We start from the raw sequence: 10,679 nt of genomic DNA on the forward strand, positions 1-10,679 counted from the left end.
ATTGCCCGCCCATGGTGGGCGGTGCTTCAGTGGCAGTGGCTTTCTTCAACATGGAGTATGGAAAATAGCCTGATTCACTCCCTATCCAACTGTTCATGTTCGGGTTATTCCATTTCCACATTTGTACCATTTTTAAAGTCTTCCTCGAAGATACCAGCCTGCAGTATTCGCTAACTAACATTTTCAAGTACGGTTTGAATGTAGTAAACTACTAACTACTAAACCGTTACCTCGCTTATTGCAGTAAAACTGCTGAAACATTTTTTTAAACTCTTGTTTTTTCCCCCGAAAACGCAACCTCGTAGACAACTTCGACGCTTTCCACAGCGGAGAAGGTGACTTGAGAGATTGATCATTTCTTTAAAAAAAGAAAGAAAAAAAAACTTTTGTAAAGCGCAAGCGGGGAGCAGCGGGGTTACCAGGTGAAAGGTGACGTCACGTTAATACGTTGGCTCATAGGTAAGTTTATGCACTAAATCAAAAATGATAATGTGTGATCATGTAGCATCTTTTCACCTCAACTGTTAAAATGTGAGCTGAATACTTGGGTTCCTTGATTTAACTTGCATGCTAACTTAACACCAGCTCTTTTTTAATTATTATTATTATTTATTTATTTTCCTCCTACTACTACTATTTCTTTTTAGAAGTTACCACCTATAAAACCTCGCTGTTTGCTTGCTTGTACCAGCCTGCGCTACAGTACTTCAGCTCCCAGAGTGGAACCCATGTAGGCTTTAACTTAAGCCCATTATTGTGTAAAAGCCCATCTTTCTTCTCTTACTCCGTGACAAGAATGCACAATGCAGCGAGTGTGTCAGCCTCTCTGGGGTCCGTGGGACTGTTGCGTCTTGTTGGGGTGTCCTGGTCCTGGACTCTAGCAGCGGGCCTTGGAGTGTATCTGGGTACAAGAAGCTGGAAATACTTCTACATTGCAGCCATAACTGCCAAGAGAGACCTCAAGTAAGTCAAATGTGTATGGATAAAGTTGTGACGCTTTTGTTTCTGCATCTTTTTACTCTTGGATTTGTTCTCACCTCTCTCCCCCATGCTCATCAGCGGCCTGTATGTGTTGTTGAGGGTGAAGCTGGCTTTATGGCGATACATGCGCAGTGGAAGCAATATTCCTTCCATTTTTGCCCAGACAGTAAAACGCCACCCAAATAAGGCAGCACTGATCTATGAGGCCACAGGGGAAACATGGACCTTCAGCCAGCTTGATGAGATCTCTAATGCAGTGGCCCACTGGGCAAGAAGTCAAGGATGGGTCTCTGGGGATGTGGTGGCCCTCTTCTTGGAAAGCAGGCCGTTGCAGGTGGCACTATGGCTGGGCTTGGCCAAAGTTGGGGTGGAAGCTGCACTTATCAATTTCAGCCTGCGCTGTGATCCTCTCCTGCACTGCATTGGGGTGTCACAATCACGTGCAATTGTGTTTGGAGCTGAGCTTGCTGAAGGTAAAGATGTTTTAAACCATGTATTGACAGTCAACAATGAAATGAGTGTTTGTGTTATAATTCTGCATAAAGGAAGCAGTTTTGAAATTCTGTAACACAGCTTAAGATATTACCCTTTATTTAGGATATTAGGACTTTATGTATGATCTTAAAAAGGGACAACAATGTTTCTGTGACTATGCAAACATTTAACACCTTTGTTTTTAGTTTTGCTTTATACAAAAAAAAAGATCATTAAAGCAAGTCTGTGTTGCAGAAATGATTTTACTTTGACAAAATGGACTTTTACACTCACAGTATGTTCTCGTGCATTCTAGGGAGATTGAAGTAACCTGACCAGTATCTTCTATTCCCATCTAACTCTTGTTCCTCTTCCCGAATGGTCAGCCATGTTGGAGGTTAATTCTGCCATCAGCCAGTCCATGGTACGGTTTTGCACAGGAGACCTTAGTGCAGAACATCTGGCCTCTCTGGGTGCTCAGCCTCTGGACCCTATTTTAGCCACTGCATCTAGACACCCCCCTTCACCTTGTGTCCCCCCCAAAGGCATGAATGGTGAGTAGGGGTCGACCGAGGTCAAAATTGTCAGAGTTAATAATAATACTACTAATTAGGATTAATGACCTTTTAAGGATAAGTATTCATGTACCAAACTATGTATAGATAGCAGGAAAATTGTTGTCAAAATCTTGAGAAACAACACATTTTTATATATTTTTTAGATTTCTGTTCAGGTTTGATTAAAAAATACAGTCAATATTCATCTTAAAAGATGCCGGGACTTCACAGTATATTTAATCATTTTCTACGTTTTTGGGAAACTGGGCAAGCTTGTCCTCATAGACATGTTTTATAAGTCTTTGATGTTTATTAAAACTGCCAATATTCTCTGTCCTGCCTTGAGAGTACAGCTGCACTTATTCATCAGAGCATCTCTAGTGTGTAAATTCACTCATCTGTGACTCTCTGTTGCACAACAGCCTTCAGTGTTGAAAATTGAAAATAAATAATAAATGAAAATATAACAATATTTGTTATAATCCATTAACTGCAAAGCACACATTATTGCTTAGGCCATCAATCGGTCGCCCCCTAATGGTGAGTGCCCTATCCCTGTAGTGAATTCAACTCTTACTGTATTTGACCTCGCACACCCATTAACATAATTAAAGACAATGACTATATACTTTTCTTTTCCCTTTTTTAAAATTAATTCCAGTATATAATCCAGTGCTGTAAATAAATGTATCTTCAAACTGCATCATGCAGTTGTAACACCCCACTGTGCTTTCTTCTGCAGACCGCCTGTTTTATATTTACACCTCCGGAACCACAGGACTGCCTAAGGCTGCTATTGTGGTACACAGTCGGTATGTTTTCTTGAACACCCTTTCTTAATAGGGTAAAAAAAAAAACATTGTTCTCTAGAATTGCTACACTTTGTGCACCAGTAATGACAGATGTCTGAGTATTACTCCCATTTTCTTACAACAGCTACTTCAGAATTGCTGCTTTTGGGTATTTTGCCTTTCGCATGCGCTCTGATGATGTTATGTATGACTGCCTGCCTCTCTATCACTCAGCAGGTAGGATGCTACCTGTCTCCAGCTTTTGATAAATACGGTTTATTTGGTTCAAACAAATACAAGCTTTCTCTTCTTGCCAGGTAATATTATTGGAGTTGGTCAGTGTCTGATCCATGGTCTCACCGTGGTAGTGAAGAGAAAATTTTCTGCCAGCCGCTTCTGGGATGACTGCATTAAATACAACTGTACTGTAAGAGCTTCAACTTAACAAACATTCATGTTATATTTGGTAAAATCAACAACTCAGAATCAATCATTTTGATGAAGCATTGAACCAAAACATGTTTTCTTTACCCTTTAAGGTTGTGCAGTATATTGGGGAGATCTGCCGCTACCTCCTATCTCAGCCAGTCCGACCAGCTGAGAAGAGCCACAAAGTTCGTCTGGCAGTGGGAAACGGACTGCGACCCAGTGTGTGGGAGGCCTTCACAGAGCGTTTTGGGGTGGCACAGATCGGCGAGTTCTATGGAGCAACCGAATGCAACTGCAGCATTGCCAACATGGATGGCAAAGTTAGACATCACAGTGTTGGTTGTCTCTTTACAAACAATGTGATTTTGATCTGGGTTTGACTGTTTTTTTGTTGTACTGCCAGGTGGGAGCTTGTGGGTTCAACAGTCGCATTCTCCCCAACGTGTATCCTATCCGTCTGGTGAGGGTTAACGAGGACACCATGGAACTTGTTCGGGACAGCCGGGGCCTCTGCGTGCCTTGCCGGCCTGGTAATACATATCTTTAGTAAAATTATGACTAATGCTTTTTATGACTCAAATATGTTGTATGTTATGTTGATCATCTTAAAGGGCATGATTTGACTCCTCTGTGTGTTGCAGGGGAGCCTGGGCTTCTGGTAGGTCGTATCAACCAGCAAGACCCATTACGGCGTTTTGATGGCTATGCTAACCAAGATGCTACAAAGAAGAAGATCGTTCAAAATGTCTTCAAGAAAAACGATTCTGCATATTTATCAGGTTGCTAGCTAAAGATAATTTACATTTCATAAAGCATGAAAGTTGGGACAAAAAAACCTAAAAGTTAAGGTAAAGTTGGATTGAGAAACTTCATAAGTGGTCAGTAGTGACAATATGACATGATTGTTTAGTCATACTTGAACCTTACATGGAGTATTTTGGCTTAAAATTCCAGGTGACGTGCTGGTAATGGACGAACTGGGCTACATGTACTTCCGTGACCGCAGTGGGGACACTTTCCGCTGGCGAGGGGAAAACGTCTCCACCACTGAGGTGGAGGGCATACTCAGCAATCTGCTGGATCAAACTGATGTGGCTGTGTTCGGTGTGACTGTGCCAGGTGATGGTTATTTTTGTAGTACCTTCAGGATCACACTAGGATAATTGCTGTCATTTCCTTTTAATGCTTATATTTGTCCTCTTATTTTGTACCAGGTGTGGAAGGTAAAGCAGGCATGGCTGCCATTGCAGATTCTACAGGAAGTTTTGAATGTCAGGATTTCTTGCAGAATATCCAGCGAGTACTTCCTTCGTATGCTCGCCCTGTGTTCCTACGAATCTCCCCACAAGTAGACACTACAGGTATTGCACCTCAAATATAGATTATCAATCATCACTGAAAATTTCATATTACTAAACAATTATTTTATTTGTATTATCTCAACATTCTGGTGTAGGTACATTTAAAATTCAGAAAACCAGGCTGCAGAGGGAGGGATTTGACCCACGTGTCACAACTGACCAGCTGTACTTTTTGAACAGTAGAGCTGCACGATACGAGGCCATGGATGAGGAGCTCTTCAATGCTATAGTGGAGGGAAGAATGTCTCTATGATGTGGTGGGGCTTAGCAGAACAGCCAGAGTGCCTCAGTTAAACGGGCCGAACAGGTGCTGTTTTGAGGGAGTAAAGTATGCATGCAGCAATGTCTGCAACAGTCTGTCTTGGTGCCCCACTGTCTGGATCATTCAGGGAACAAAGTTGAGAGGACTACACTAGACAGAGTACTGTTTCAGATTATGTTTTAACACTGTATAAGTAACACACCAGGACATAATGTGAGGGCTTGTACTCCATTTAATAGCTTTGTTATAGTTATTTAAATGAACACCTCAAAAAGCCTTTGAGCATCACCGGACATAGTGTGGATATCTTCCACAACCAATATGAAATAGGAGACATGTTATGTGTTAATGTAAATAATAATGTTAGGACATAAAGGGTATTACCCATTTAGGAAATGCTGTACACTGCAAGGTTAATCCTGTGTAGGTTTACTACATTGCTGCTGTGTGTTTGAATGCGGCTGAGAGACAAGGGTTCAACATGTGGTCTGAGTAGCTACTAGTTCAAAGGCTAACCATACTATCATTCATGTTATTATTGCAATGGAAAACTAATCTCACTTATCAGATTTAAAAATCTGTTTGCACATGTTTGCAAATACCCATATTAATATTTTATGTGCCTTTTATGAAACTTGTTTCATAAACAGTTTTTTATGAGAGGATCTCAAATAAAGCGAAGATCAGAGGCTATCCTGTGTCATGCAAAACTGGGTCACACATTACAACTGTTATTTTATGTAACAAATTTTGTCATTGTAGTAATATATAGGTGTTAGGGATCCAAAATGCAAATCACTAGAGTTCATATGTTCTGTTGTAACCTGAATTAAAGATTTCTAATGTATTTGTTTCTCGTTATTCATTCAAAACAATTCACAGGTGGCTTTAACTTTGACACTGATGTGCTTCTGTAATCTCACTATGCATTCCCTTCATTATAAGGGAAAAAAAACTTCACAATTCTCCACAAGATTTAGACTTGATTATTTTCCACAGGATTTTTATACAAAGAATTTAAAAGAAATCAATTTACCAGGTGGACTAATGATCTGTTGACAAGTTTATCCTTCTTGGTAAGATTTTTAGTGGGTATTCTTTACATGCTGTGCAGAAGTAGGGTAAGACCTGCTGTACGATGATGTTTGTGAAAGTGTAAAGAGCTGTTCTCTCTTCAGGGTCGTAGAATGCAACCTTGCCTCGATCCATGTCCAAAACCACTCTTATCACTTCTGGTTTCTTTGTCATGCTGAGCGGCTCCCACGGCGCCGTGCAGGCTTTATGCTCTCCATTGCGAAATCTTATCGTCCAAAATCCCTCTGCTGGTGTCAGCACGTGTTTACCTTTCCTGTTAATGGACTCACTGGCCACTCCTACCACCCAGTAAGTGTTGTCTTTCACCTCTACATCCCAGCTGTGGCGTCCAGACGAATAACCCTCAGCAGCAAGCATCTCAGCACTAACGTCAAAGCGTTCGGGGTTGTCTGGCAGCTTGAAAATCTGAGTAGCATTCTGCACAACTGTGAGATCCTCAGAAAGGATGAAGCAGCTGGCTGCTGTGTTGGGATCCAAAATCACTGGAGCTTGAGGAGGGAAAAAAAAGGTAGAGATTACTAATGTGAGTGGAAATGTGTGGACCAGTAAACATTATCACTGGTTGAGTTAAAAACTTACTGTATTTAATTATTTTCCTCATCTGCTCCCATACTTTATATTTGAGAGAGCCCAAGTGTTTGGCCACATCAATCAGAGCATCATGCATCATTTGCGGGTCAAGAGGACTTTGCCAGGTTCTGAAAAGATACTGTAAAGGTTGAGAAATCTGTCCGTGAAGCTGTGTTATCCTAAAAACAAGTAAAACACTTACCTTCTTATGGTTTCCTTGTAATTCTGAAACAAAATGTAAAAAAACAACTTTCATGTAATGATATGCATATAAATGTACAAATTCTACGTAAAACCAGGCTATACCGTAACAAGAGCCTTAATTACCTGAAGAAATGGGATATCTTGACTTGTCATTTCCTTTTCCACAAGTCTGATTGTATTAGAAAGAGATGCCATTTCATTGCTCATCTCCTCGATTTGCTGGGTAATCATCAGGTTCTTCTGATCCTCCTCATCCTTTAGAGCAGCAAGTCTAGCAGCTTCTTGCTCTCTCAGGAAACAGTGAAGAGCTTCAAATTCCTCTTTGATCTGTGTTTCAGTGTGTTCAGCTTGGTTCTGGAAAGAGACATCATTGATGGGTCACTAGTACTTCTACACTTGGGCTCTAACGTACATTCACTATAACAATTAGTTCTGATGACACTGACATTACCTTAACATGCTCTGTCATTTCTTCACATGCCATGTTTGCTTTTTTGTACAGCTGTAACTTCTCTTTCAAGGGCAGAATGGCGCTCTTTAGTTCCTCCTGAAATGTCAGTGACAGAAGATCAACTAAAAAATATGGTCAGTCTGGCAGGTGGCCAAGCTGTCAACACACTGGGGGACTTTCAGCTGCCACATACTTTCCCATGGCAGCATTCTATTTAAATGCAAAGCTGCACAATACAGTAGCATCAAGGGGTCAGATATATGGAAAATGATCTATTGCTCTGATGACATTAGCAAATCTGAACTCAAGCTCTGAGTCCACCCAGGGATCCAATATGGCAACCAACAGATTTATTTGCTCTGTGTTTCCTAGTCTGGAGAAGGTAGAGGGGAGCAGGACTAGTATGAATATAGTGTCACAGAAACCTTGTGGGAGTCGCGTTTCAGTCCTTTCGGGACCCCAATAGCAACAGGATACCAAATATATAATTCTATTATTAGAATGTTAATGAACTCTGCCAAAACCCTTCACACATAGTGTATCCAGCTTATTATGCTCAGAGAAGTACCAATGTAGTTGGAAAATTAATATTAAAAGCATTTTTACTGATGGTGAGCTCTCAACAAATAAATCAATAATAATGTCCAGGTACAAGATGGTACTTCTTCTGTTAATGAAATGAAGAATAGCATTTTTATTTCTAAGTGCTATCCCTTACCCTTAGCCACTAAAGATGAGGGTGACGATGAGAACTTGTGTGCTTCTAATATAAAATAAACATATTATTCATATACTTTGTCATCATCTCTTTCAACTATAACTATTAACAGAAAATTGTGGAAATTATTTTGGGTAATGCAACGTGTTCTATGCAATTATATATAGTTCAAACAAAGGAGCTGTCAACCAAATGTAAAACAGTGATGTGAACATCCTTGTGACATTGATGTGCCTACCTTACAGTCATGAGCGCCTTCCCCAATGGGGTAGAGTCTGTGCCCCGTGTGTGCAGCTGTTTTGCCACACATACCACATATTGGTTCTAAGTCCTCCAAACAGAAGAGTGTGAGCTTTTCTCCATGCTCGTTACAAGCCTCTGGGTCATTCTTGATTCGATCTTCTTTGAAGGATTCACAGGTCTTTTGCAGCACAGTACTCACCACTATCTGATCCATGGAGGAGTGGCGCCAGCACAGAGGACAGCAGTGTGAATCTTTAGTCCCTTGTGTATCCCAACTGTCTTTTAGACAGGCTTTACAGAATCTGTGTCTGCAAGAAAGGACCACTGGCTGACTGAGAATATGTCCACAAATTGGACAGGAAAGGTCATCATCAGAATGAACATGTCTGGTGGCCATTCTTCCTCGCAGTGCATTGATGATAAGGCAAGCCCTTAGAGTCCCTCCCACATCTCTGGCAGGCTACCTCATCTTAACCTCAGAAATAAGTGTTAATACTTCGGCTCCCGAAGGCATATCCCATGTTATGTTGTGCTGTGTCGAGCGTGCACATTGCACATTCTCAAATAAACACCCCTCATATTAAAACAAATCTCACTTTACATTCAAGAGATTCCAGTAGACCAGCGCATATAAACCTGAAGATGACAGAAAAGAGTGAGGTGGTGCTGGGAGAATATGTCAGAAAAGGGTGTTTAGATTTCAGTTATGTTATAATGACCTCTGGTTATTTGAGAAGTTTATGAAAACAACCAGTTGCAGTGTAATGAAAGAAGGGAAACAATCCAAAATAAGACTAAGACTGAGAATATAAATAGAAAGAAATGATGACCCCCTAGAACGTTTTTACAGATGGTTTTTCATTGGGTGTGATTTTTTTTTTTTTTTTTTTCAAAAACATCTAGTTTAAAATAAGAGAGTTCATTTAATTATCTTCAGTAATGTCTACAATTTCCCTCAGGGGATTAATAAAGATTTTCTCTTTTTTTTTAACATGGTGCACACAGAGCTGCATTCATTTCTTAATGCTGACCTCATTTTTACTGTAATCCAGTTTTATTCTGAGCAAGTTAGTTTACTGGAGCAAATGTAGAACAAAAGTAAGCAGAATGTGCTGATAGAGTAAAAAGTGCTATTGGAAAACACTGGTTTAAGACTGTGTAGCGGCACCTCTTAAATCTGCCAGGTATCAAGTAGGACAGTTTGAACATTATTCATATTATACAATATTCAACCTTATTATAGACTTTCCCAAATTTGGCAAATTTAGTGCATTAAAGGCAAGTTTGATTTCTACTGAAGGGCTTTCTAATACATCACATCAAGCTGTGACTGTGTGAACTTTACAGAAATGACAAGTGTAAAATTATAGTTATTCCGAGTTGCATGCATCCCGTGTAATATGGTGAGTTATATTTCCTATACATTTGCCACAAATAGCCCAGCTCAAAAAAGTGAAATGAGACGTGATCTCTGGTCAAGATAACAAAGACCAAGTTATTGTTCATACTAGTAACTGTCCACAGGTAAAAATCATCGTTAGTAGTAGGCAGCTGAAAAGAGGAATGAATCTAATTTAAAACATTGGCCATTTCCCTGACGACAGCCACAATCCGAAACACATTTCACAAACATCAAAGTTGTTCTTTAAACTACAAGTTCTGACAGACTCTTTTTCACTTTTACTTTCCAACACTTAATTCATAATGTATATAACAGCAGACTGTGGAGACATACACAAATATGAAAATCCTCTGAAGTCGATCCAACATTAAGGATGTCCTCTCTGTCTTACTATGGATTCACTCAGAACCTTTAAAACTGTATGTATTTTTAAAATGCTGCTAATGTTGCTAAAGATAAGAATGATACAAGCAAACATGAGCTTATCTTATTTGCAACATAACACACACAACTATTTTTATTCTGCTTACCTTACAATTTGTGAATGCTTCTTTTATGGGATACACTCTGTGGTTCATATGCAGGCCTGATCTGCTGCAAATAGAGCAGACCGGCTCCATGTCAGCCACACAGAAGAGATACATTCTCTCGTCATGTGCTTCACATGACTTATGTGGAAGTCCAAGACTGTTTTTAAAGCAGAGAGGACATTCTTTAGCACCAAACTGTGTCCAGAACTGCTCCAAACAATAATTACAGAAGCATCGAGCGCAGCCTATGCAGCAGAGGACCGTTGGAGCCAGAAAGGTTTCCCCACACACAGCACAGCAGGACTCTTCCTCAATCTGACGTGAGATGTCACCCTCCATCTGTGAGATTCCAAGCAGTACTGATGGGTCTCAACAAGGCAGAAAGACCTATATTCTGTGAGCCTGTCACTTGGTCATTCGACTGCGTGTTGTATTGCAGCAGAGGAGAGAGAGACCCAGCCACTCTGGTTTCACCATAAATCACCCTGCACATATAAGGGAGGTTTTCAGCTGTGTGGGAACAAGGCTAAGAACAAACATTTGTTCAAAGTAATTTTGTTTTCAGATGAAAATGATGGGGGGAATTTACAAGCATTATAATGACCAATACA

At 40.3% G+C, this 10,679-nt stretch overlaps 2 protein-coding genes across 2 annotated transcripts; one reads left to right on the forward strand and one right to left on the reverse strand.

Annotated features, from left to right (window-relative positions):
* Positions 1-18: 18 nt before the first annotated feature.
* slc27a1a (solute carrier family 27 member 1a) lies at positions 19-5,670 on the forward strand. Its single transcript, XM_042005431.1, has 13 exons — positions 19-459; positions 796-963; positions 1,060-1,454; positions 1,842-2,009; positions 2,755-2,824; positions 2,949-3,040; positions 3,121-3,230; positions 3,343-3,552; positions 3,636-3,762; positions 3,874-4,011; positions 4,187-4,351; positions 4,447-4,593; positions 4,689-5,670. The coding sequence occupies exons 2-13, from the start codon at positions 797-799 to the stop codon at positions 4,844-4,846; spliced, it is 1,947 nt and encodes a 648-aa protein (XP_041861365.1). The 5' UTR covers positions 19-459; position 796; the 3' UTR covers positions 4,847-5,670.
* A 21-nt stretch (positions 5,671-5,691) lies between these two features.
* trim35-13 (tripartite motif containing 35-13) lies at positions 5,692-8,966 on the reverse strand. The gene is made up of 6 exons (XM_042005658.1): positions 8,132-8,966; positions 7,176-7,271; positions 6,848-7,078; positions 6,723-6,745; positions 6,530-6,648; positions 5,692-6,438 (listed from the first exon to the last, which is right to left on the reverse strand). Exons 1-6 carry the CDS (start codon positions 8,531-8,533, stop codon positions 5,900-5,902), a joined length of 1,410 nt encoding a protein of 469 aa, XP_041861592.1. The 5' UTR covers positions 8,534-8,966; the 3' UTR covers positions 5,692-5,899.
* Between the last annotated feature and the right edge of the window lie 1,713 nt (positions 8,967-10,679).

Source organism: Melanotaenia boesemani, chromosome 2 (genome assembly GCF_017639745.1).
Source record: "Melanotaenia boesemani isolate fMelBoe1 chromosome 2, fMelBoe1.pri, whole genome shotgun sequence".
NCBI lineage: Eukaryota > Metazoa > Chordata > Actinopteri > Atheriniformes > Melanotaeniidae > Melanotaenia > Melanotaenia boesemani.